Here is a 27,830-nt window from a genome sequence, read left to right on the forward strand (position 1 = left end):
TCTTGTCTTGTTTCAGTCATGTCAAAAAGGTTTGTTGACAAATATATTTCATAATAAATGTAATTGAAGAAAATAACACTAGTTGTGAGTCATGATGTGCGTTAAAAACAAGATATATTTTCTTCTAATTGATCGATACATTCTATATACCCCATTGTTATACACCATTACACCACAGGATATGCCTATATTGATATGTACACTTGAAAAACAAATCAGACATAGCATCCCTATTTCTGATCTTCAGGTAGACGGTACAGATTGTGCACTGGTACAGACCCGCCCGGCGTCTGATGAAGCCAGTCTTTGTGAAACAGTTTTCTGACCTAAACAAAAAGTTACTTGTATATTTAAACGTGAACTTGCTAATTTTTGGAAGTGTGAACTGGCACAACACTGCATCTTGGACATGCATTTGTGCAACCAATGTTCTTTCTTTGTTCTGCTCCTCTGAATTGGTAACAGGCTAATATAATCACAAATGTCCCTTTTTTCCTTTAAGTGGCTGAAGTTGATTCTGTGTTTGTGGAAGTTGACCATGTGCTTGCCACTGTCTTTAATCACGCTGTTTTTCTCATTGTGAACCTCAGAGGAACTCCAGCGTCTCGACATCCAGGGGCATGTACCAGGTTTCAGACCGCCGTTCGTCCCCCAGCTCTGGGTAAGTTCTCTGCCCGCAGCAACATAAAAACCTGTCAATTAACAGCACCGGCCTGGTGAACCTGAAGATGTCATTCAGCTCAACTCAGTTGAACATGGACTGCAGATGTGTAAAATCAGCAGTCTTTATTTTTTATGGAAGAAGCAGCAGATTTCTTTGTTTTCATGTGATGTCATGTAGGTGCGGTCTGCTCTTCGTATCCTTGACAACCAGCCGAAGGCCATTGGCCCAGTGGCCTGTTGTAGATGTCTGCGGTGCATTAGACCATATGCTAAACTGTGTGCTCAGTAGACCGTGGTGACGCCCTGAGGAAAACGCCCTGGGTGCTTTAACATCCACCTTCCAGAAGGGAAGAACCGAAAATGTCAATAAACGTTTTATTTCTGTGTTAACAGTCATTTGTAAAGAGGTGCTTGTTCCCCAGTGGTAATGAAATCCACAAGTGCAGGGCCTTGCAATGAGTTAAACACACATCACTGTTTAGCAAAAATATCATAAATTAAATTATTCATGTTTAGAGTGTTAGTTGAAATAAAATGCAGCGAATGCATCATTTCTTCTGATAAGTCAATATGTCTCTGCTTTTTTGAGAAAAAAATCTATTTAATGTACGCTAACAATAGTGTTTAATGAACAATCCTTAAAACACAGGCAAGTCAAGTACAGCAACTAGGCCAAAGCACAGTCTAAATATTAAATCGATTATTGAATACTCATTGTGCATTTTACACTAGGATTTGAACCGCGATGGATTCATGTCAAAATCAAAATACCTCATAAGAGCATTGTTTTCCATTACACTTTTGTAAAGTCATATCTATGACTAGTAATTGAGATCCTTAACCTTTTTTTATTTCTGCACTGTATACTGGATAAAAAAAAAGAATATTAATTTGTCAGGTGAAGAGCTTCTCCAGCTGGGTTACTGGCAGTGTGTTAGGTAGAATGGAATGGGTCTGTGTAAATCTTTCAGGCATGTGTATCGAGCCACTGACAGAACACTGTCACAGTGAAGGGTAAAGGGAACCCTGCTAAGAGGCTGGCTGTCTCACACAGAGCGCAATCCCCTGAGACACTGGGCTCCTCTGTTTGTGTATCAATTCTAGCTTGTGTGAATTTCTTAGTGTTAACACTCGGGCTGCCCAGGCCTGTTTTGTTTCCCAGTGTTTAAGGATAACTTCTCCTCATTTGATTCATGGGCGAGGAGAACATGCCAAAGTGTAACTTTTGCATTTATCTTCACATTTAAACTTCAGGGTGGTAGATTTATCAAACATTTCTTTTATTGACTTTCCATGTTTTTGCAGCAGTTGTGTTTTAAAATGTAAAGTAACTGTATTCTACATGCATTTGGAAAATATAGTGTGGAATGAAAAAGATACGTTGTCTGAGCAACAAGCCCTGGGGTTGTGGTCAGGGCTCTGTGTGGGCCAGTCAAGTTCTTTCACATCGAACTCTTGCAACCATGTGTCACAGATCCCGTTCGTACACTGTGTTGGAGTGTGTGGTGACCCAGAGCTGCTAAACAGACATTTGCCGGTTCATTGTCTGTGCCTCTTGACTTTGCTACTAGCTGTTTTCTTTCCTGATCCATCATCAACGACCTTTTTCTCATGACCTCTACTCATGGTCCCTGGATAATGCTTCTGAGGACTTTGACCTGTTGTCTTTGACTTCCACCCATCTCTTGTTCACGATTCTCCTGCAACGTTTCTGCCGGATAGCCCTCATTGTTGCCAAACCCTAGCTACCCGACTACACTTCTCCGGACACATGGCTCGGCCATCCTCCCCCGCTCCCAGAGATGCTTTACCCCTTCTCACCATGTCTGCACCTAATCCTCAAACCAAGATCCTAACAGTATGAACTGCCCATCACCAGGCCCAACTACTGATGTCACTGCAGCATGTGTGCTGACAATGCCCCCCAACTATATCCTGGACCGGAATGTACCAGTGGGAGGCACTCCAGTACCAGCACTGGGGTACCCATTGCCATTGACCCAACACTTGAATACACCAGTTTGCGACAGTTGTGTATATCATAACTTGCCCAAATGGATGCACCGTGGACTGGGCCACACCCCTGTTAGAAAATCCAGAACCCTTCTGCAACTTGTAACAAACTTTGTGACTCTCATTTAAGAGGTGTTTCAGGCGAATACCGGCACCCATGCAGCCTCCATGCACTTTCACTCCATCCACCTAAGAAACCACAGTGGGGCTAATTATGCCATTAAGTTTTGCGCATTGGCACCAAGAGTTGCTGGACACTCACTGCAGCATTTTACCAGGGCCTCCGAGACTCCATCAAGGATGAGATGGTCAACTGCAAGTTGGGCTGGACCCTGAACAGCATCAGCTGGCTGGTCACCTCTCTGGATCAATGCCAGGCTGACCGTGCCAGAGAATGTCACGAGCAACTGCACCATGTCAGATGACAGAACTTCTTGCTCTCAATTGTAAATGATAGAAGAGGTAGATTGTCCAAGGAGGCCTAGTGGTGCCCTAGTGGATAAGGAAGTGACCCGTAATCAGAATCAGAAGGTTGCCAGTTCGAATTTCCTTTCCGTCAAGGTGCCTTTGAGGTGCCACTGAGCAAAGCACCGCCCCTAAACACTGCTCCCCTGGGCGCTCCCCAGCCCACTGCTCACTAACGGTGATCGGTTAAATGCAGAGGACAAATTTTGTTGTGTGCATCATGTGCTGTGCTTGCGGTGTTTCACAATGATAATCACTTCTCTTTCAGTTCAGTTTTGTTGGGTTTGAGTTTCCGATGATGTGCTGCCATCTAGGATGAGATGTCAGGCAAGCAGAGATTTTGTGGACATGTTTACATCTGATGGTGGAAAGTAAAAATTCTTGGTTGTCATCTGCATAGCAGTGATACAATAATCCATGCAAAGATATAACCTCACCAAGGGATTTGGTGTAAAGGAAGAAAAAGAGAGGGCCAAGAACTGAGCCCTGTGGGACACCAGTGAAGAGCTTGTGAGGTGCTCACCAAGGTTATTATAGTTAACGAAAACAAACGAAAAAACTAAAACTAGAATTGAAAAAGCATTTTAATTAACTGAAATAAAAACAACAATGAGAGTTAAAAAAAACAAAAACTAACTGAAACTGTTTTGTGTGTATACAAAACTAACTTAAACAAACTAATATTATAGCAAAAACGTCCTTTGTTTTCGTCTTTGTAATAATCATTTTGGGTTGAATTAAAATCTATTTACTTCACGCTGCTAGTTTTAAGCGAGGTGTTTGACCAGTATGGCAACACGTAGTCTGTGATGTCACGTGTCCATAGTCTGTCCGTGACGCCGCCGGCTAGCGTGATGGCTGCAGCGAAAGTCGGAAGAAAGCGGCAGAGTCCTATTTGGGATTTCTTTGATTATGACAGTGTCAAAAATAAAAGTAAGTGCCTTGTTGTAGAAGCAGGTGATACAATATGGGGAATATTTCTCAAGGGGAAAAACCCCACGAATCTGAAAGCCCATTTGAAAAGCTCACACAAAAAGGCAAACCAAGAGTACCTGGACAAGCTAGCCTCTCACCCGCCGTCCGCCGAAAGAGAAGCGGTAGCCAGGCCAGGTAACACGGGAAAGGAACGTGATACGACAGCATCCATAATGGACTGCTTCCACCGCCGACCAAATAGCTGCTGGCTAGTAAATATGCAGGAACACTACAAACGAGAAGAAGCATTGGTAAATATGTTTATTAAGACTGGAATGTCTACACGACTGTGTGACTCAATTGCCTTCAAAAAGTTCACCGGAAAAATATGTCCAGAACTCCCTCAAGTTCTGGATCATCTGCCCCTGAACCTCTCCAACCACAGCCCCGTTCTTCCTGCATTGATTACCACAAACAATATCACATATTAACAATAATATTAACAATAGAATATCATTATTATAATATTAATAATATCAGAATTAAGAACAAGTACACGCTGCTTCATGCTGCCTTTGCCTCAGTCGACCTTTGATCTCCTGGCCAGGGCCAGGATCTTAACAAAGCTAGATCTCAGAACAATGCTAGATCTCACCTACCACCTGGTCTATGAGTAGGACGAGTGGAAGACTGGGTTCATCACTCTGACGGGCCACTACGAATACCATGTCATGCCTCTTGGTCTCCCGAATCTCATCACTGATGTAGTATGAGAACACCTCAAATCTGTGTCTCACACCACCACCACCACATTCCAGGGCTTCCGGTTATCAACTCAGGGGATCCCCCAATGGACTCAACCAATGTGACGGCAGTCTTGGAGTGGCCTTTCCCTACCACACTCTGCCAACTGCAGTGGTTCCTGGGGTTCACAAACTTTTACCACTGGTTCATTAGGAACTACAGCGAACTGGCAGTTCCACTCACCTGCATTTGGACTCCCCCGCCAGGAACCTTTCGCCAACCTCAAGCTGCGCTTCACAACCAGGCCCATACTCTTGCACCCTCCTGCCGATCAAGGTGGAATTCAATGCTTCAAACCTGGGTGTGAGCCCTGTCCAATCAGAAGCGCCTGTGCTTTTTTCTCTTGTTGGCTGAACAGAATTATGGTGTGGGGAACTGTGAGCTCTTGGTTGTAAAGCTGGCCCTGGAAGAGAGGGCAGAGCATCCATTCATGATGCTCAGCAACCACATCCAAAAGGCTTGATGACTAAATACAGGCCAGGCTTGGTGGCCACTCTTCTTCATCCATTCAAATCTCGTGGGCGCTTTGTGAGAAGGGGTCCTCCAGGGGTTGTTGGTTCGGTCAGATGTTCCAGGAAGGCCCACGGATTGCACCAACATAGCCACAGCATCACAACCCCAAGTCTTGCAATGGGAAAACAACAGACCCCTGATGGCAAGGGGAAAGACACTGTTCCTGCCTGTTTTCTGGTTTTTGAGAGGAACAGGTCCTGAATGGAGGGCGGTTTGGTGGCTCATCCATACCAGACTGTGATGGAGGAGCACAGGACATACTCAATGACTGCAGTGTAGAACTATGTCAGCAAATCCTGAGGAAGACTACTACTTCAGTTGCCTAAGAAAGTACCTCTGCTGGATCTTCTTGAGGATGGAAGAGATGGATGGGTGGGGTGAGGATTGGTCTCCCACTTCAGGTACTGGGAGATGGTGGTACCCAGGAACTTGATGGGCTCCACAGAAGACACTGGGCTGTCTGATATGGTAGGGGGGAGCAGTGTTGAAGGGCATCTCTTGAAGTCCACTGTCATCTCCACAGTCTTGAGCTTGTTTAGCTCCAGGATGTGCTGATTGCACCAGAGTACCAGCCATTGCTGAAGCCTTGTTACTCTGCCCATGCCTCACCGCTGCTCGCGTGCACGCCACCTGATGCACCCCAGCAGCCACAACATTAAGACCACCCTGCCTTTCCCATTTGTGGCTCAAGCTTGGCACCCCACCTCTGCTCCCAAAGACGCTTCTCTCCTTCTCACCATGTCTGCACCTGTGTCCTCCAACCAGGATCTTGACACAATTCTTTGTCTTTATAGACCTTATTTTGTAAACTTGGTCACAGTCATGTTGGAATTTAAATGATCTTTTTGTGTCTAAAATAAATTTAAAGCATGGCATTGTCCAAAATATATGCTGAAGCATTAAGATGACCCTTTACTGGGGGTAATGGAAATAACAAGCTAAATTCAAACCCTGAAAAACAGTTCCACACCATCATTCCCCCCTTGCATTGGACCTTGCGATGAGAGGCTTCTGTGCAGTTGCTTACCCGTGGAAACCCATTCTATTAAGCTTTTTTTTTTGTGCTTATAATAATGCCAGTGGAAATTTGGAACTCTTTATCTATGGAATCAACTGAGAGATGGAGACTTTTGAACCTTTGAAGTAATTGACTACTGGTGTTGATGACATTGTTGCTTCTACATGCCAATCAAAACAATTGCATTTGAACGTGGAGTATCCAGCAGGGATGAAATCTTACAAACTACCTTATTGCACCAGTACCACATGTGAAGTGACCAAACATTTCAGAACTCTTCAATTTGTTTCATAAAATGAATTTAAATGTAACATAACATTTGTTATGTTACATGTTCACCTGTTACTGGATGTCTCCCCTGTCCTGTTCTTCTCAAATTAAACACCTGTATTGTGACGTCCTGCGAATGCGTCATTCTTCCTAGTCTAGTTTTGTCATCATCTCATTTCACCGGCCTCGCCATGCCAAACGTGCTTGACAATATGTGCTTTAACTGCAGACTTACAGCTTTAATTTGAGTGTATTTACATTCAACACAGGTGAATGGTGTAGGTATTACAAAGGTTTAAATATGCCTCTCACTATATTGTGTTGCTCTATAGAGCCAAAAACATTGTATCAATGTCAACCTGACTGTACATTTACATTTATGGCATTTATCAGACACCCTTGTCAAAAAGTGACTGACAAGTGTCTTGCTCAGGAACACAATGGTAGTAAGTGTGTTTTGAACCTGTCTTCTGGTTTATTAGTGAATGTACTACCCACTAGGCTACTACCACCTGACCTAAACACATAACTTCAAACAATGAGGAGGTGCAACCCAGTAACTTCATCCATATAGTGTATATTTATTCTTGTATTCTGAATAGCATTCCATTAAATCCAAAAACTACACACACACACACACACACACACACACACACACACACACACAGACAGACAATACCAGAACTAGAATGCTGGTTTGTTAATTAAACAAGCATTCTATAAACCATGATTCACTGCTCTGTCGTCAGTTTTCACAGAAATTTTGAAGGAAATGTTCTATTTTTAGCTTAGCTAAACTTAGAGCCCATGCTTTTCTATGCAAGATCATAATGTCTTTATGACTGAGCATTAGCAACATGGCTGCTCCATCTGTTCTCAATGGGCACATCCTTTGAGCTGTCTGAGGGGACGTCACTAGGCCTTGTGGTCCTTTTCTGGTGAATCATGGAAATGTCATTAAATAGCAGGTCATTGTTGGCTTTTAGGAAGTCCTTCTGTCTTGTTTGCCATCATCATTTCCCATTACTGCTTTTTACTTTATTTAGCAGACTTTCACAGATAGTGTGATAGTGTGCTGTGTGATATTCCATGCTGTTGCTTTTCATGGATACCTCAGGGGTGTAGGTGTGAGTTGATTTTTTTGTTGATTCAAAGTGAAAGGGGCTTTCTTAACTTTTTTTTTTTTTTTTTACTGTATTTTACTGTTACTATTTGTAGTAAATTTATCAGCCATCTCTATAATGACTGTTACGATGTGTGCATGATGTGACGGCTCTTCAATATCTTAACATTACTGACACATAACATACACATGGCTTTTTACACCAATGCCTACTAAATTATTTCAATTATTGTACTGACAATGCATTTAAGCAATCATTATGACAAATAAAGTATTTCAGTTTACACAGCAACAATAACATAACTAACACAGTTTTAAACAATTGTACCAATGGTAAGGGTGATAGTAGCCTAGTGGGTTACTCACTCGCCTATGAACCAGAAGACCCAGGTTCAAATACCACTTACTACCATTGTGTCCCTGAGCAAGACACTTAACCCTGAGTTGCTCCAGGGGGGGACTGTCCCTGTAACTACTGATTGTAAGTCGCTCTGGATAAGGGCATCTGATAAATGCTGTAAATGTAAATGTAAGATAATATTGCATATTTCTATAACGTTTGAGGAAAGAGTGACCATCTGTACAGATTTCCCTATAAGGACCATTTCTTACCCACAATTCCATGGACACTGATCTGACAGTGTTTCATTTGCAATAACAACATCTGTGGTGTTCCATCATTTTATATCTATGGAAAAATCTTGCTGAAGCACTGTGGTGTAATGCTTAATGTATTTTTGAATATTGCAGGAGAGCTAGCATGAAGACATTTGGGAAAGACAAAATGCATTCTGCTCTTTAGACAGCAGGCATCCACACTGTAGCTGTAATCTGGCTGCTGTGACCTTGCATGTGTTCTGTTTGTGTATTTGTGTATGTGTGTGTGTGTATGATTTTTTGTGTTATAAAAGCCTCTCCCTTCTTCACAGGCCATCTGGGCGAATGAAGATGGTGTCTCAGGGCTCAGGCGGAGGTTATGACAGTGACAGCGTGGATATGCACCCCATGGATGAGTGCCCAGACGCTCAGTACTACCATGTGCAGTGCCGGCTGGGAGAGGGGGGCTACGAACGTGCCGGGCCCACCCGCAGTTGGGGACTCCGCAAGCAGGCCATCCAGAACTGGCACCGCAGGCCCTACCGCAACAGCACCGAAGGAGAGGAAGGTGACGTGTCGGACGTCGGCTCCCGCACCACCGAATCGGAGGCCGATCTGTGGGAACAGGAGAGACTAGCGTCTGCCGATAGCCAACTGCCACACAGCCGCGCCTCCTACCGCCTGGGTACAGGTAACATTTATATAAACACATAAAGTGCTCTCACATGCTCACTCTCTCTGTTTCTTTATTATATACACACACACACACATAACCCCACACAGTATCTAACAAGAGTGAACACACCACACACTTCACGATAAATAAGTCACTTTTTTGTCAGTATTTTTGATGAAATTGTTTCTTCATGATGACTTTGTTCACTTTTGTCATCAAAAGCCGCTTCATGAGATGCTCATTAACATGAGTGAATGATAAGACTAGAGGACTGGACGACAGGACAGGACTTTAGGATACACACAGTGTTGGGAAGGTTACTTTTTAAATGTATTCCGTTACAGATTACAGAATACATGCCCCAAGATGTAGTTTGTAACGTATTCCGTTAAATTACTCAATGTGAGTAACGTATTCTGAATACTTTGGATTGCTTAATATATTGTCATGCTTTTTAAAACTACATGAATGTAGCAATAACAGATAATAAAAAGCCCTGTTTTTCATTAACCATTTCTTTATTTATAAAGATGAAAAGTGCAAGACAAACAAAATATGCCATTGAAAGGTATTTACTATTATGGTCACCAACATATTCCAACACTTAGTTCAAATAAAAAGTAGCCTTGCACAAGAAAAACGACCCTCTTTTTGATTAGGACCGCACCTTCCTCGCGGTGGAAAGCGGCCAATTACAGGCATCTCCGTTGCGCGCCGAGGTTAAACCGGGTGATGGCGTGTCACCTTACACACACTCAGTCCATGTGCACTGTAAGAGTATAAAGATCATGGGTTAATAGTGAATTAAATCATATTTATTTACAATTTCAGGGCTAGCATGGATTTATGGGTGCTGAAACTTGAGGGACTGTGCAGATCCGCTAGGTAGCACAACTCGATAGGCAGCATGTTTCGACAGAACACCTGTGGTATGTGTGGTCCACGCAGTGTGGAATTACCAAAATTAGAGAGGAGATAGAGAGGGGATAGCCTAACATATGAAACAGGAAAAGTCAGCCGTGTTATCAATTTATTTAAAAAAAGTAACTGTATTCTGATTATCAATCATTTAAGCGGTAACTAATGAAATACAGTTACTCATATTTTATATTCTAAATACGTAACGCCGGAATTCCATTTCTCCCCAACACACACATGTATACATTCATATACAGATATACTATGAACCACTTGCCAAATTTGAATGTAATATATATACCAAACAAGTGGGATTTTTAACTTTCATTATGTCATTACTATTATTTTGGTCCATGGAGGGACCTCCAAAAGATTTGAAAGAGTTGAACGTATCGGCTACTACAGCATAACCTAAGAGCTCTTGTGGATTCCCTGCTTTAATGGATCAGGGCTGTTTTGGCGGGAAAGGGGGCACCAACCTACTCATTGTGTGTGATATATTTACACACAAAATCGTCATTTAGATCTGCATTCATGCATCCCAGTGAACATTGGTGGCCTAGTAAGGAATCCTGAACCGTAAAGGTGCCCCTGACGTCCCCCACACACTGCTGCCTGGACGCCTTTCATGGCTGACCACGGCTCACAAGTAGATGGTTCAAATGCAGAGGACACATTTGCTTGTGTATCACAAAGAAAACTTTCCCTTTAACTAGCTACATGAATGTTGAAATGCTTCAATCACATCTGATCTGCGACATGCATCTTTAAGCTCTGCCAGTTATGTTGACTGCAGGTAGCCCCTACCATCTGTGCGTTTCACACTCTCTGTCCTGTAGCTGCTCAGTCTCTGCTCAGCACTCTGTCTGTCAGCTCCTGAGTGAAGGTCTCTCGAGACGGTTCAGCACTTGCTCTAACGTTGAGCTTTTCTAGGTCAGATCAAGCATGGGCTCTGCTGACCTGGGACCACTCAGAGAAGCCCATGCAATGACATTTAGTTTTATATGCTACCTTTACTTTTCTTTACGGTTGACAGTAGATGTCCTTGCCTTTGTACAAAACACTCTTCTTGAAAGTGAAAGTGATGTACAAAACACTCTTCTTGAAAGTGAAAGTGAAACATATTCCGAATAGCTTGGAAGGAGAGCCTACTTAACTATAAGAAGGCTCTTAGCGCGGCTCGATCAACGTATCTCTCCTCGTTAATAGACAAAAACAAAAATAATCCCGGATTCCTGTTTAAAACTATAGCCAAACTAACTAGGAATAAGACAGAAATGGATACTACCACTCAATATCATCATAGTAGCGATGATTTTTATGAATTTCTTTAATACTAAAATTGTCACGAATAGAGAGAAGATTAAAAGCGCAACAAATAGCTCCGCCGATATTTCCATGGAAAATAATCTTCTAATAGACACCGATATCACCGATTAGAACGATTCAACCTTATTAAAGAGCATGAATTAATCAAATTAATCTCGTCGTCAAATCAATGTACTTGCACTTTGGATCCAATTCCAACAAGGTTCCTTAAGCAAATAGCACCCGATATTATAAATTCTACCCTCAAAATTGTTAACTCGTCGTTCGTTCAAGGTAGCAGTCATTAGATTAAAAAGCCAGATCTTGATCGCAGTCAGCTTTCAAATTATAGACCAATATCCAACCTCCCGTTTATATCAAAAATCTTAGAAAAAGTCTTAGCCCAGCAGCTGAGCGCATACCTAGATTGTAACAATATCCATGAAGTATATCAATCGGGATTTAGATCTCATCATAGCGCTGAGACAGTGCTGGTTAAAGTGGTTAATGACCTGCTGTTGGCCTCTGATCAGGGACGCTGCTTGTCCTGCTTGATCTGAGTGCAGCATTTGACACTATTGATCACGCTATTCTCCTTGCCAGGTTAGAGAATGTTGTTGGGATTAAGGGAACAGCCCTTGAATGGTTCAGATCATATTTGACCAACCAATATCAGTTTGTGGACATCAATGGTGTTTCGTCTTCACATAGTAAAGTAGAGTTTGGTGTTCCACAAGGTTCTGTCCTAGGTCCGTTACTTTTTTCGCTATACATGTTACCTTTAGGTGACGTCATCCGCAAACACGGTATTATCATTGCTACGCTGATGATACACAGCTGTATCTGTCAGCAATGCCAGATCAGAGGCAGCAGCTGAACAAAATAGAGAATTGTCTGAAGGACATTAGACAGTGGATGCTCACCAACTTTCTCCTGTTAAACCCTGACAAGACAGAAGCGCTTGTACTTGGACCTCAAGCAGCCAGGCATAAGATGGCTGACTACATCATAACCCTGGATAGTCTTTCTATCTCACCAAGTATTGAAGTAAAGGATCTAGGTGTCATCATTGATGCAGGTCTCTCATTCAATTCGCACGTAGATAATGTCACTAGGATAGCATTCTTTCACCTTAGAAATATTGCAAAAATAAGAAATATCATTTCAATGCATGATGCAGAAAAGTTGGTCCATGCATTTATTACATCGAGGTTAGATTACTGCAATGCATTACTGTCTGGATGCTCTAGTAGGTGCATGAGTTAGCTAGTACAGAATGCTGCAGCCAGAGTTCTAACTAGAACTAGGGAATTTGACCAAATCACCCCAGTCTTATAATCATTTTAGATTACATTTACATTTACGGCATTTGGCAGACGCCCTTATCCAGAGCGACTTACAACGTGCTTTCAAGTTACCATCGATGAAGAGATCAATTCCGGTTCACTAGGACCCCCAACTATGAATACATCTATTTAATTCACTCTGTTGTAGATTCTGTACACAAAGTTCAACAACAAGAAAATTACAATTTAATCTAAATATTCTTTAAAGAGGAAGGTCTTGAGCTGTCGTTTGAAGGTGCTCAGTGACTGAGCTGTTCTGACCTCGAGGGGAATTTCATTCCACCACCGAGGGGCCAAGACGGAGAAGAGTCTAGATGAATGTTTTCCTTTTACCTTCAGAGATGGAGGGACCAGGCGAGCAGTACTGGAGGCTCGGAGTATACGAGGTGCAGTGCGAGGTGTAATAAGGGCTGTGAGGTAGGATGGTGCTACTCCATGTTTGGCTTTGTAGGCCAGCATCAGTATTTTGAACCTGATGCGTGCAGCTACTGGGAGCCAGTGGAGGGAGCATAGCAGAGGGGTGGTGTGGGAGAATTTGGGACGGTTGAAGATTAGTCGTGCTGCTGCATTTTGTATTAGTAGTAGAGGTCGGATGGTACATAGTGGTAGACCAGATAGAAGGGAGTTACAGTAGTCCAGTCGTGAGATTACTAAGGACTGAACCAGTAGTTGGGTGGCAATCACTGCACTGGTTACCCATCAAATTTAGGATTGACTACAAAATCCTACTTTTGACCTATAAAGCTCTAAATGGTCTCGCCCCGCAATACCTGAGTGAACTTTTGGTTCTTTTACGAACCGCCACGCCCCCTTTGATCAATGGATGAGGGGTCACTACTGGTACCAAAAGTACAGAAGGTCACAGCTGGGAGCTCTCCTGTAGAGCTCCGCAGTTGTGGAACGGTCTGCCTGTCAGTGTCCGGGACTCAGACACAGTCTGTGTTTAAATCCAATCTCAAAACCTATCTGTTTTCTCTGGCTTTTTGTTAAAATCCTAGACCCTTGTTTCACTTCACTTTGACGCAGTGTCAATTATAAAGTCCAGTTTATCAAAGAGTCCCCCTGTTAGACACAGACAAAGTTAAATTCACCCTAGTTAGGCTGTCCTAGTTAGGGTACCAGGCCACTGTAGCACCAATATACCACATATTTCAGTATCGGTCGTACAGTTCAACCGTCTGCTTCTCCGAGACATGGAATCAAACACACAGACAACTGGCAGACCCCAGTGAAGAGACCAGCAAATAAATCCTGGTTCCTGACAACTGCTAAACAAGGACATACCATGAAACAAACCAGAGGGTCACCACAGCCACCACCACCGTTACAACTACAGCTATAGGGATCTTCAAATGGACCAGAAACATCATTATGGACACATAATCTAGACCATGACACTGGACTACATTCTGGACTTCTCCAACCCTACAACTGTAGGACTTATTATTATATCATATCCAACCCTGCACTGACACCATTTGCAGGCTCACTCTACCCTGGAAGGGGGTCCCTCTCTGTATCACTCCTTCCCAAGGTTTCTTCCTTTCTTTTTTTTCTCTCTCCTAGAGTTTTTTTGTGTGGAGTTTTTCCTTGTGTGCAGAAGGGTCAAGTGTGGGGGGTGTCAACTGTAGGGCCTGTCAAAGCCCATTGAGACATACTGTATGTGATTTTGGGATATATAAGAAATAAATATTGTTGTTGTTGTTGTTGTTTTTATTACTTGTCAGAGAATCCAGAAATCCTGCATCCTGCTTTCCTTTTATTCCTCTGACCTCTTTATCTCCGGTCCCGTTTGCCGTCTAGTGTCACTGCCACTCTTTCTCTTCCCACCCGTCTTGGCAGATCTCTCCCTCGTCCCTTTCTCTCACTTTTAATTTCCTGGAGGACCTTTATTAGCCCGTGATTCCTCAGCCTGAGCACTCTGCATTTCTCACTCTCTTCTCTACACCCCCCCGTGACAGAATCATGTTTCCTCACTCTCTCTAGCCGCCCTTTATGAGGGAAGCAGCTGATTACTCCCACCTCCACCTCCCACCAGCAAACATGTCCTCCATTTCAGCACCTCTGCTGCTGAGAGAGAGCAGGTGGCTCCGCATGGCAGCAGAGAAGGGCAGGATAAAACATTCATACATCATGAAATCATGTATGTTCTGTAGGAGAGCTGCAAATCTGTTTATTTTTTTTGCATCTTAATCCTGCTTTGGCTCTGCCTTTCTCCACAATGAAATGCTTCGGTTTTATATCCGGACATGATTAGAAGAACATGAACAGCCTTTGTTGAGTCACATCGCTTGGCTTTCTGCTACGTGTGAAAATGTTGAGTGCAGGCGTTGGACAAGCCTGTTGCTTCCAGATCTTCAGCATGACACATGTGACTCATCACGTGCTCTGCTCTGCTCTGCCCGATGCTCTAGCTTCAGCACTGCACTATAGCTGGACTGATTTCAGGGTTTCAGCTTTTGAAATACTTTGGCGCCACCCTGTGGATTGTAGGGAACATTAACAAGAAACTGCTTACTGTGCTCTCCAGCGATTCATCATTTGGAGATCAAGTCATTTTTGTTGATTCGAAAGGAAAAAAAGTATACCCTCTCTAACATAAATCTCTACACCTCTCTTCCCTCCATCTGTCTCTGCAGGTCGTTCAGAGTGCGTCTACAAACCCTGTCGCCACGAAAAGAGCCCCTCAAAGTCCAATGAGGTGATCAGCCCGGAGGTGCTCAAGATGCGAGCCGCTCTCTTCTGCATCTTCACTTACCTGGACACTAAAACGCTCCTGCGCACAGCCGAAGTGTGTCGTGACTGGAAGTTTGTGGCCCGTCACCCAGCAGTATGGACCAGAGTCTTACTGGAGAACGCCCGCATCTCCTCCAAGGTGCTGGAGTTGACGATGTTACATTGTCATATTATTTTACAACTGTTATTATACGCGGGCTTGGTGAATTGGCTTGAATTGTCAAAGTCAAATGTGATTGCCATATGCAATCAAGGTGAGTTTTAACAATATCAGCAAGCAGATACAACAGCAAGGCCAGGAGTCAAGTATTATTTATCAAAAGTAGTTGGAACCCTTGACCATAGCATGAACAAGTTTATATGAAGTGTGCATGAATCAAGAGTTAAATATTTCAATTATCATGTCAATATAGTTAAATGATGGTTCAGTTTAAGCCTCTTGTTGTCCGGTTGTCCCTGTCAATTTATTATTTGATATCATCAGCCCAACTCTGCTGGCATGACTTGTTATTATATTATTCTGTTTCCAAAAAGTATTCTTTAAATGCAAAAATGTGGTGTCAAACAGGGCATATACAGTATTTATAAAAGACATTTTATAGGTGAAATTATATTTTTCCTATGTGTTGAAATGGTTATTGATTAATCTAATATCATATTCAGTATTCACAGCTATCGTCTCCTGGTTTTCTTGCATTGATTTCTGGTTTGCTGTGATGGCACCTATTTCTGTGTGGACTGTGATGCCACCCTCCATGCAACAAACAAATATCGGCCTGAAATTGTGGCAGAGCACTTTGAGTTAGACGTGCCCCATCTGACAATGATTCATGGCTAATTTTTCTGGTGGTGTAATAGCTGAATTTTTTTTTATCTCTTAATGCATTGTACCATTTTGGCTTAGGTGCATTAATTCCCCGTTAGTCATGCACATTAGAAATTCACTGCTCAAAAGAAAATGAACACATTGTGTTTAAGCAATGCTGTTAATGAGTTTCTTGTCCACTTAATCCGCACTCTTTCTCTTTCTGCCACAGTTCCTGACCACGCTGTCTCAGTGGTGCACCCAGACCCACTCCCTCATAATGCAGAACCTCAAACCCAGACAGAGGGGCAAGAAGGAGACGAAAGAGGAATACCTTAAGAGCACACGGTACATCACTGCACATATTTCTGTATAGGATGCATAGAATTCGCACTGGTCTATATGGATATAGAATATATAGTCTGTAATCACTCAAGCTACTTGTCTTTGAACATTTCAGTCAGAAAGACCCATTAAGGATCACTCAGCAATTAACCTGAGGTAAATCAGTATTAAACCAAATGGCCCCCTTCGACCAATCATGGGTATATTTTTCCATGCGTGCAAGGCTTCAGAAGTCCAACTTTAAATGTCACGTCATTTATGTTTAATGTGCTTTCAGATGCTTCAAAATGCCACGGTTGTTGGAAGCTTTGTGTGGTGTGTGTGTTCCTGAACTCAAGGGATGCATTAGGGCATTTCCTCTCTGGAAAAGAGAGAATGAATGAGTGGTTGGGGTCAAGTCACTGTTGATGCTGTTGGGCATGGGGCTATATGGGCTTCCGGAAGAGCTGGACTTTTGTCTTTTATGTTCTCTTTCTTTTTTTTTGTCTCTGTTCTTTTCCTTTCTCCAGCTTCATTTGTCACATATTATTTGTTTTTAGGACCAACTCCCATCTGCACACACACACAAACACACACATACACACACGCACAATGAGTTGGCACATTCACACACTAGTCAGGTACACACACTAGCAAGTATTTCTTGCCATCACACGTTGGGTTCAGAGGGGGAGGAGGTGTTGAGAGAAAAGTTAAACTTTTAAAACACCAGTAAACAGCTCTTCTTTATTACAAATGCAGTGCTACATGGAACAATAGCAAAGGAACCTGTGGAATAGGTAAATGTTAGGAATAATGAAAGCTAAAAGTGTTGCATTTGGTTAATGAATTGTGTGTTTGTGTACATTCACAGACTCACTCTCTGTTTATTCTGAACCCACTTTCCCATGCTCATCTTGAATCTACTCCCCACCCTCTCCCAGTTGGTTGCAGTTTTGTGTAAGCACCATCTGAAGGCTCTCTGCTCAGCGTCTTTTTTTCTAGAGGACATCTTCATCTCAATCAACTGACATTAGATCTCAGAAGTATTTCTGTATTTTGTTGGACAAATCCTGCGTGTGTAATTGGATTAACTGAATTATTGGAGTTGTTGAAATAGTTCGTTCTTTCAGTCTGTCCCCTTCTATGAATGGCGTGAACAGGCGTTGAGCTCTCAGTGAAGCTGACAACTGCTCCTCCTTAAGCTCTTCTTTTCTCTGGCTCTGTGTGCAGTGGTTGTCTGGAGGAGGGTCTGGAGGCCTTACTGAAAGCCACAGGAGGGAACCTACTGATCCTGAAGATCTCACACTGCCCAAACCTGCTGACTGACCGCTCGCTGTGGCTGGCCAGCTGCTACTGCCGCGCCCTGCAGGCCGTCACATACAGGTCAGTTCTGCATGGACGGGTGAAAAAGCAGTGTGTGAGTGAGTGTGCATATGACTGTTGGGACAGGTCATCAAATTCTCATTTATGTGCAAATTTTGCTCCGACGTGAATAATCAATTTAAGTGTCTGCTCACTTCAGTTTTACTAGGCTGACCGGAAATAATGCAAACATCATAATAAGACATGACAGTTGGTTATATTAACATTACTTTGCAGCACAGGTGCTGCACAATCTATTTTAATAATAGGCGAGGTGAAATTCTCCGTCCGTTATGAATGTCAGGTTGTTTTTTCACGTAATTAGCTAACACTAGTGGTTCTGAATCTTTATTAATTCAAGCTCTGAATAATGACTATAATCTGACTTTCATGCCATATCTCTAGAGGGAGCCAGAGTGTCACCAGTGGTACCACAGTTTGAGAACCAGTGATTTACAATGTTTAATAATTAAATTACCTGGTGAATTTTATGTAGGAAACAATGTATGCGGTTTATAATTGGGAATGAAAAAGATCCCCTCTGGCTGGTTTCAGGAGTGCAACAGACCCTGTTGGACAAGAGGTGATTTGGGCTTTGGGAGCAGGCTGCAGAGACATCATCTCTCTTCAGGTGGCGCCACTCCATCCATGGTGAGAGGCAGGTTGTGTGTGATAGTGCCCCTGGAGCAACTCAGGGTTAAGTGTCTTGCTCAGGGACACAAAAGGGGAGATTGCTGTCTTCTGGTTCACAGGCTACAAACTCCCCATTCTCCCATCTGTGTTTTGTAATGTGTAAGCCTCATCTCTGCAAACACCTTATTTCTCGGCTCACCTGTTGTATTTCACTTGTGGTTTTAGAATGGTGGGTAGCGAAAAAACAGCAAGTTAAAAATGGTCATTGTACTGTGTGCAGTAGTGGAAAAACCAACAGGAATGAATGGCATATGTTAGGTAATAAATTGTAGTGCATTACAGTGCAAAATTACCCAAATAGAAACCATACTGTGACAATTGGTTATCAATGAGATAATGTTGCAGTGTACAGAACAAGAACAAGAGTCAATAATAAACGACATCTTTTTTTCAGTCAACAGCCAGCACGATTCAGCAACAGATGCCTGCAGACCATTGGCCGGTGCTGGCCACACCTCCGGGCCCTTGGAGTGGGCGGGGCTGGATGTGGTATACAGGGCCTAGCATCACTTGGTGAGTTTCATCCTTTTTCTCTAGAACTTCAGTAGTACAGTGTTACTTTCCTTAATTGTGTTATGAATGCCTGGTAGTTTGACCTGATATAAGTTATTCTGCAGTCAGACCATTACGTCCTCAAACATGCGAAGTAAAAAAGAAAGTGTGTCAAATTTGACTGAATGCACTGCATTTAACCTGAGAAGATGAAAGAATATTGGAACTCTTTAAAACAGCAGCCATCATTGTTGTTTTTAATGAAATATTTTAAAGTTTATTTCTGAAACCTGAGCTACTATAAAACCACTTTCTCCCGTTGCTGTGTTGGTCTGTCTGTTAGCGAGGAACTGTATGAGACTGCAGGTGCTGGAGTTGGACCATGTCAGTGAGATCAACCAAGAAGTGGCAGCTGAGGTCTGCAGAGAGGGGCTCAAGGGCCTGGAGATGCTGGTACTCACCTCCACGCCAGTCACACCAAAAGCCCTACTCCATTTCAACAGTGAGTACATAAATATTTAGTGTGACTTGAATATTCTATGACTGTACCTAAAAGCTCTTCTTTTACTTCTAGTTTTGATATATATGCTACATTTATGATATAAATGCTACAGTTGGGCTATATTAAACAGGTTCTGAGGACCTGGTGAATTGTTCAATCGATATAAATCCAATCTGTATGAAGATTTTAATGGTAGTATCATAAATACATTTATTATTATAATGGCAACAGTTTTTAAAAACTGTTCCTCTGGGATCAAACGAAAGAAGGGATTTTCATGTGTCATCCAGTTTTTGTTCACCCTGCACAGTGGTGCCTGCATAATGCTAGTGTGCATCGGAAACCAAAAATAAAGTACAAGATAAATGAACAAGATAATGATGAGCATTAGAGGCAGGGCCGGTTCTAGACAGGCATATATGAGGGGGTAGACAGAAATGTGAAGGAGGCACGTGGTGGCATTGGAGGTGGGAAATGGGTGAGGTGGGGTGCTCTGTTTTTTAATCATGTAACTGGATTGCTCTTTATCAGGCCTCTACCCTGAGACCAGTCCAACTCGGGTGAGGCATAGTTGAGAAAATTATGCATCCCACAGCATTAACTTGCTGAGGTGGAAAGTGAATAAGATTTATTTATCTCTATGCAACAGACAGGCTGACAGTGGTGCTTGTGGGGTCAAGAAAGTAACACTCAAACTGTACACAACTGTACACAAAGCTCAAACTGTACATATAAATCGCATGCGGAAAAAAAATCTCTCAATTTATGAGCACACACTGTACAGTCCGATGTTCGGATGCGACCTGACTGCTCACACTGACTATGCCCACATCGCCTCGACGGGAGACACATTTTAAACAGGTTTGATATTCTTATGACCAGCCAATTGTGGTTCATGACCAATTTAGTTTAACAATATTTTGCCTTTTTGTGATTTTTTTATTTTAGTTTTTTTATTTGCAGTGAACATGAAATTTGGTCATGAAAATTCGCCTTATAGTAATAGGAAATTCTTTTGTAAAAATGTGTAAGAACCCTAGCTATCGTCTGGTCATATATACTGTGTTGTGCTCCTCTCCTCAGGTGTGTGCCGCAACCTGAAGTCCATTGTGGTGCAGATCGGCATTGAGGATTACTTCGAAGACCCCAGCAGCCCAGAGGCCAGGAAACTCTTTGATGAGATGGTGAACAAACTGCAGGTACATTCGTCAGTGTGAGAACACATTTATCTGTGAAAATACCGCTGTCATTATTCATACTATAACAATGGTGGTTTATAGTTTCCGCGTTAAAAAAACAACATGACATATGCGTAGAACAGTGACGGTGCAGTGAAAGCCATTACTGCCTTTTCAGTCTGGTGGCTTCAGATCTTGTCGCGGTCCCTGCTCATTTGGATGTCTGCAGGACGCACAGCTCTTCAACGGGGAAACACATCATTAGCTGTGGTCGTTTCCACCCACAGGAAAACAAAAATAAAACACATCCCAGCTTTAGCTGGAATGAAGTCACCTCAGAATGTGTCGGGTTTCCTGTCTCTGGCATTCACAGTCTTAGTGAGTAACTCCCCATCAGAGAATACCCCTCACCAGCCGGTACGTGGGACGAGACTGATTTGTACATCCACCACCCCTCCACGATGACTCGAACCATAACACCCTTTGAATCTGACCTGCTGAGTAGAGAAAGCGAGTGCAGAAACCTCACTTGGGCAGACCTGGGAAAGGAAGTGATGCATATGAGCGGCAGGGTCGTACATAACAAGCCTCCCACGCTGAACTTCATTGAAAGGCTTTTTTTTCTTTCTGGGGATGAACACTTTTGATGTTATAGACATTCTGTCTTGCTGAGGCTGTGAGTCAGACGAGGCTTTCGTCTGTCACCCAGACACAGCGAATGTCACGAAGAGTCAGAAAAGTAATTGCCATGTGAGAAACTCACATGAAAACTTGAGGCTAATTTATAGTTTATGGTGGGCGCTCGGTAAAAGTATCCAAATGGGTACTTAATATAAGCTTATGAACTATAATAAGGGTCTTATGTACGTTACAGCATACTTTTATGTTTGTTCTGAAGATGAAAAGTTTTAGTAACTGGTTTGAAAGATTCAATATTAACAATTTTCCTTTGTACTTCCTTTATTAAAAATATGAAACTGTGTTCATAACTTGCATTTTTGGAGACGAAGGAGGACACAACTGCAACAAAACAGAAGTCAGGAAAAAAAAAAACTAATATATGTACGTATACCCGGCTGGTGTCTGCTTTTAGCTAGTTTTAGTGGATATGTGTCAGGTCCTGGCCCCTCTGGCCCACCAGGTGGTGCCACATCCTAGTCTAGTCTAGTCTCCCCATCTGAACACTTCCTTCTAAATTCTGAGCTCCAAGTCGGGAGCTTGTGCATTCTTTCACTGACTATGACTATCAATAAAAACCAAAAAATAGTTGACACTGACTAAACAGCATAAAACAATTCAGTGTTAACAATTTAGTTGTTGGCTACAATTTCAACTAGGTTGTGAAATCGAGATGTAAGCAACCAGTTACACTCTGAATATTATTTTTGTTTCTGTATTAATCTTTGGTTTTTATTGCATGTTTTTGTGCTGATTCTCTTTAATTGAGCACCACTGGCAGCTGATAAAGACCCTCTGAACTTGCTGTTTTTTCCATCTTAGGCTCTGAAGAAAAGGCCTGGCTTCTCCAAAATCCTCCATGTGAAAGCTGATAGTTTATGCTAACCTTGCACGCCATGCTGAGGGCGAACCCCGACCCAACCAGAAACCTTCTCTCCCAGAGGCTGATCCCAGTGCATTACATGAAAAACGGAACCCACCGTGCCATGAACAACAACCCTGGAGTCTTTTTGTTGAAGCAGTACGCTCATTATCAGATGCAACTCTCACCAAACTAAAGAAAAAAAAGAACAAAAGATGTTTTCCTGTGACTGCTGAGGGGACATTAGCAGAAATCCTTAATGGTACTCGAAACTCAGTGATCAAACTAAGGTAACAGATGTCTTCAGAGCACACTTGGAAAAGGAAAACTAACGTTATGTGTGTGGTGATGTAAAACTGACAGAGCACATTCGACTTTCAGAATCAGTAAGACAGAAGAGTGTTTGAGAATGTGTGCGTATGGGTGTGTGTGTATACATAGATTTCTTCAAGCAGGAGTCAAGATCCTTAAGAAGGTTCATCTCGGTGTGCCATTATGAGTGTGAATACTTGTTTTTGTCTCTTCAGATTGCTCCTTATGAAAAAAAAGAGTTAAGAGAAGGAAAGATAACCTTGGAGGTCGACTGGACACCTTCACCTGGCCAGTTACCTGTGCAAGCCTGAGAAAAACAGCAATTCAACGTGTGGTTGATTGGATCTCCGTTTTGGAGTGGAATTCATCTCTTCTGAGCGTACTTTCATCAGTGCCAAGGAGGTCTGCAGAAATCAGGCTGTGTAATCTCAAGAAGAAGACAAAGGTGAACCTTTATGGGGGATGCTTTCCACCCACAGCCCCCTCAGAAAAATCAGTTGGAGTTTTTGCCGCACGACATCGAAAATGCGGCGTCGTTCCCTCAAGTGATTTCTGTCCTGGTTTCACAGGAACTGATTTTAACATAAATTCGATAACCTAAGATCTTTTATTTATTTATTTATTTTTTATCTACCATGCCTTTGAGGTCACAGTAACCCATCTATTGGTGCACAGATTTCTCACAGACCTGCACTTAGGTCTTTTATGAACTTAGGCTTTTTTCTGCCTCTGTGCCATTAACAGGAGGGATTTTGACGAACATCCATTTCAGTGAGTCGAATTAGGTTGAGTCAACCCTAAATATCCAAGTGAAGTTAGTGAAAAAATACAACAAAATAGCGTAGACAGCATGCAATTTTCCCTCTCTGTCTCCCATTGCGATTGCCATTGTAATCACTGTTTCCATGGCAATGCTCCTGCATCATTTCTAGTGCACATCTAGTGATGTTCTCAAATGAAAGAATGAGCAAATGCTACAACCAAGGAAGAACTTTCCTTGATAAAATGTCAAGAGGACGCTTCATCTAAAGCACATGCAGACATATGCTGTTTCAAGACATTGAGTCGGCAAACAACTTCACATTTATTAAGGGACTTCTGAGCAAACCTGGAGTCATTTGACATGATTAGGCATTTTGAAAAGCTTAAGCAAACCCAAATGTAAAACATTTGGGGAATCTACATGTCTATTTTAAGACATCCCAAGAGAGACACCAGCTGGAGGGCTGGTTACATATGGAGTTGCTTTTTCTCTATTTTCTCCTGTGTTCATTGTCTCCTGTTCTGAATGCGTACTTCCATGAAGGTCTCAGGCAGACCTTTCGGTCCTCTTTGCCTCTCAGAGGCTGTTGAACAAAGCGTCATTAGATTCTAGCGGACTTAAAGCTCCTGGCGAGCCAATGCGATAGACCCACACATGGTAGTGTCTCTTTCATGCATACAGCGGCCATTTCAAAAAAATAAAAATGGGTCCAACAGGGAAACAACAAGGTAGTGTAGGTCTAATATATCCGTCTATTGCTTAAGCTTCAGATGGCAATAGGCTGCTGAAGACATCAAAAGCTAGACCTCGGCAGGTCGGACACAGCTCGACCGGTTGAAATAATTTAATGTGAAATAACCTGAAGAAGTGCAACCTTGTTTTGAGGTTCAAGCCGGAGAAAGAAAGGGTGAAAAGACAGGAAGACATTGCAACGCTATCCCATTCCACAGAAGCTGTATGTGTGGGAGAGACCCGCGACTGAGCATGCGCTGTCTGAATATAGAGTCCGTAGAAGTCATTTTGCCATAGCTTGTGGAGGCTCCAGTAAGGACAACGTCTTGCTGATGCAATAAAACAGCACAGGCACTTGGTCCTTCAAATGCACAAACTCTTAAGTATCGTCAGGCAACGGTGCTCCTTCTTCTGGGCCGACCGCCCATCCTCGGACAAGATGGCCGCTCAGCGGTGCGGGCGGAGGTGTTCGCAACATTTGTATCAAGTGCTCAGGCCCAGGGATGTGTTTCCATGGTGCAATTCTGTTCTTTATGTCTTAAATCTCTGCAGGGTGGGAGAACTGTGTGCGTGGGAGTTTTGCAGATGCACTATTGATTTCTCGTGGTGAGCAGAGGTGGAGAAGGGGAGAGGTAGAATGGTAAAGGCCTTTTTTTTTCTCGTCACACCCCTGGCATTGAGTTGATTTCCAGCTGATGAAAAAGAGTTTGCTAGCAAACCCGCTTGATCGCAACACAAAATGCTTCCATCTCCAGCGGGGAGGATCATCTAAAAATAACGCCGATGCATTCACACAGTATGCTGCACTGATCCCGAGAACACACACACACACACACACACACACACAGGCACAACCGGTAGGGCTACAACATTCCTCACGTGAGCAGGACCAGATATCAAGATGGGGGTCGATCAAGAGCCCAGAGCCGACAGAGTGCCACCCAACAAAGGTCACGCTTTCACCTTTCAGTCTCTGACAATCTGCCTTCTGAAGACTTTAAAAGGCTGTAAATATAAATGTTGTTTATAAAAGAAACTGCTGCATTATGCTACACTGCTAGAGGGTCATAGTTTGCAGAAGAAAGAAAGAAAGAAAGAAAGAAAGAAAGAAAGAAAGAAAGAAAGAAAGAAAGAAAGAAAGAAGTGAAAAAAAAAAAAAAGTGAAACTTTCTTTCTCAGTTGATCTTGGGTGAAACCTCTACATCACATAATATGAAGTGTAGTGTTGAATTTGCAGTAAGTCGTGTATCATAGATGCTTTATATTAAATGTGTATCAGAGTCATATAGAGATGGAATTATTTAAAAAGAGAAGATAAAGATTATTTGAATTATTTATTTCTATAAACAGATGTCTATAATGTTGGCATGTTTGTGTTCAAAATCATTAATCATCACGTTGCCTTCTTAACTGTTCTGCGGTAGTGGGTAGAAATTACTGTTGCTGTGAAAGCTGAACTGCTTGCCGGGGCTTAAGCTTTTTTCATTTTACTTGATCAATCGTTGCACCAGTTTAAAAAAAAAAAGAAGAAGAAGAAGACAAAAGCTGTTCTAATGTTGAGTATTGTAGTGTAGTTTTAGTTTTGTTTTTTGGTCCTTCCAGCTATCGCTAACTTACAGCACTGCACTTTTTTCTAGGACGCTTTTGGTTAGTGCTCGTTCGGTTTCCACACGTTTCTGTACAGCCGTGCAGCTTGTAGTTCCGGCCCGCGCCGAGGAACCGTTATTTGTGCTCATATAACCAGAGTCGTGGCCCGATCAGGGGGTACAGAGTGGTTACTTAACGGGGTGGGGTTCTGATCTCTTCTCTTCTCTTCTGTCACATACTGCTGTTCCACTTACAACGGTGAATGCCGCGTGCCTCTCTTCTTTCCTTCTTTTTCTCTTTCTGCTAAAGATGTTTCGCTTTTACAAAATGAGCCAGCGGGATGTTTCATGTGATGCACGTTTTCACTTTTCCTTTACAATCGATCACGTGCATCTACGTCTGGATCAACTTCACTCATGCATCTCTTGACACCTTGTACTGGGAAGTTAAAATGTGAAATGAGAATAAAATGAATTTAATGCAAAACATAGCCTAGCTTTAATAATAATCTAGAATAATAATCAATACATAATATTTTATTCATGCATATGCACTTACAACTTTTTTTCATTTATGCCTAGACACTGTTCCTTATCTTCTCTTTGATTTTAAACAAGTATTACGCAAAACATGTCACAATCTGTACACACTCACTGTATTAAAATGTATTTTAATACCAAATGAGGGGATATTTTCTCAAAACTGCAAATGATGTGTGTTTTGGCTGTTTTATAAGCCAATGCCTTCTGTCTGTAAGATAACAATCTCTACTGTGTTGTGCATTTGAATACAGGCCTACAGTGTTAGCAGTACAGTACTCGCTCTTTCCTCCGACTGGATTATAATGGATGTCCACGACGGTCTTACTTCTCTCTCTTACCTCTCCGCTTAGTCCACGTCGGAACGATTGTACTCTGTATCCGCTGGTTTCCATTTTTAATACATAATACATTACCTCAATGCATATTTGGGGAACTAAGTATGCACACCTTTGGCAAATGTTTCTCCATCAGTAGACATAGTGTTTTATTTTTTAACGAGAGCAAATCACAAAAGCCATTGCCCAAAGCATTATTTTTGGCACTATTTTCAATGTTTTTTTTTTTTGCATTTGTGAGGCCTTATTGAATGCTTACTCGATTTAAGGACCATTTCTCGCATCTAGCTACATGATTACATTTGTTACGGCATGCTGTAAAGGAGAAAAATGGTGTTAGGAGTGGAACTGTATGGTTTTCAGTGTGCAATAGGCTGAAGTGAAGTTGCATTGGCGTCTGTGGATGGATAGTATGACATTTGTATGGTTTCTGTTTGGCACGACTGTGTAAAATCTCTATAATCCCATGTCAGCTTCATAAAAGGCATATATGTAATGAACAAATGAACCAGTAAAGAACAAGCACTTTACAGACAGGGCCTCTAACATGTTTTTTTCTTTTTCTTGTTTTTCTTGCCTGGAAAATCCTAGCTGTTTAAGTTGTGCAATTCTACATACATAAAACACAAGAACTAGGAGATCTCACAATGTGCACAGTTTTGGGCTGGTTAATAATAGAATCACATGACCTGAGCACGTCTCTACTAGATAGTTAACTGATCACGTTTGTATAAAATATTATATTTTTGGTGTTATGTCTGGTTTTAATACAGTTTGTGAATCAGTTGAACTTGTCAGTGGCCAGCATTAGAAGGTAAATATATCCAGAAACGTATTCAATAAAAAAATAATTGTGGCTTATTAAATGACAAAGGATACAAAATAATAAAATGCCAAATGTATGGTTTTCTAACATCGGTCTTCCTTGCCGTCTTCCTTGCTCAAGGTAATTATGTGGTTTAATACAGTGATGCTAGACGTCTTACAGTCTACCACACTGGCTGAATGATTTTATGAGAATTTATGGAAATTATTTCATTCTGTGATTTGGTTTCACTCTAAAAGCACATTAGTGTAGAAATGTAGACATGTCAGCCAATCAGAAACAGCTGGTATGTTGCCAGTTCATTCCTTTTCAAATAAAAATATTGTATGCAAAAATTTACACTGATATAAAAACAATCATTAATATATGTAATGTATAATGTGTATAAAAAGTGTACACACCCCTGTTAAAATGTCAGATATTTTTGGGATGTAAAAAAATTCTTGCAAAAATAATTTCAAAACCTTTC

At 42.1% G+C, this 27,830-nt stretch overlaps 1 protein-coding gene across 4 annotated transcripts in view; it reads left to right on the forward strand.

Moving 5' to 3' along the window:
- fbxo41 (F-box protein 41) overlaps positions 1–27,448 on the forward strand; it is a 65,252-nt gene extending 37,804 nt beyond the window's left edge. For 2 of the 4 annotated variants that reach the window (XM_028977398.1, XM_028977399.1), the window contains exons 5-14: positions 591–661; positions 8,714–9,072; positions 15,269–15,504; positions 16,403–16,518; positions 17,728–17,880; positions 18,415–18,510; positions 18,947–19,065; positions 19,388–19,546; positions 20,630–20,745; positions 22,225–27,448. In XM_028977398.1, the coding sequence (XP_028833231.1) occupies positions 591–661; positions 8,714–9,072; positions 15,269–15,504; positions 16,403–16,518; positions 17,728–17,880; positions 18,415–18,510; positions 18,947–19,065; positions 19,388–19,546; positions 20,630–20,745; positions 22,225–22,287 (1,488 nt within the window). In that variant the 3' untranslated portion in view covers positions 22,288–27,448. The remainder of the gene's footprint in view (positions 1–590; positions 662–8,713; positions 9,073–15,268; positions 15,505–16,402; positions 16,519–17,727; positions 17,881–18,414; positions 18,511–18,946; positions 19,066–19,387; positions 19,547–20,629; positions 20,746–22,224) is intronic. The other 2 variants (XR_003749559.1, XM_028977400.1) reach the window with 2 other exon arrangements.
- Positions 27,449–27,830: the final 382 nt, after the last annotated feature.

The sequence above is a fragment of the Denticeps clupeoides genome, chromosome 4 (assembly GCF_900700375.1).
Source record: "Denticeps clupeoides chromosome 4, fDenClu1.1, whole genome shotgun sequence".
NCBI classification, from domain to species: domain Eukaryota; kingdom Metazoa; phylum Chordata; class Actinopteri; order Clupeiformes; family Denticipitidae; genus Denticeps; species Denticeps clupeoides.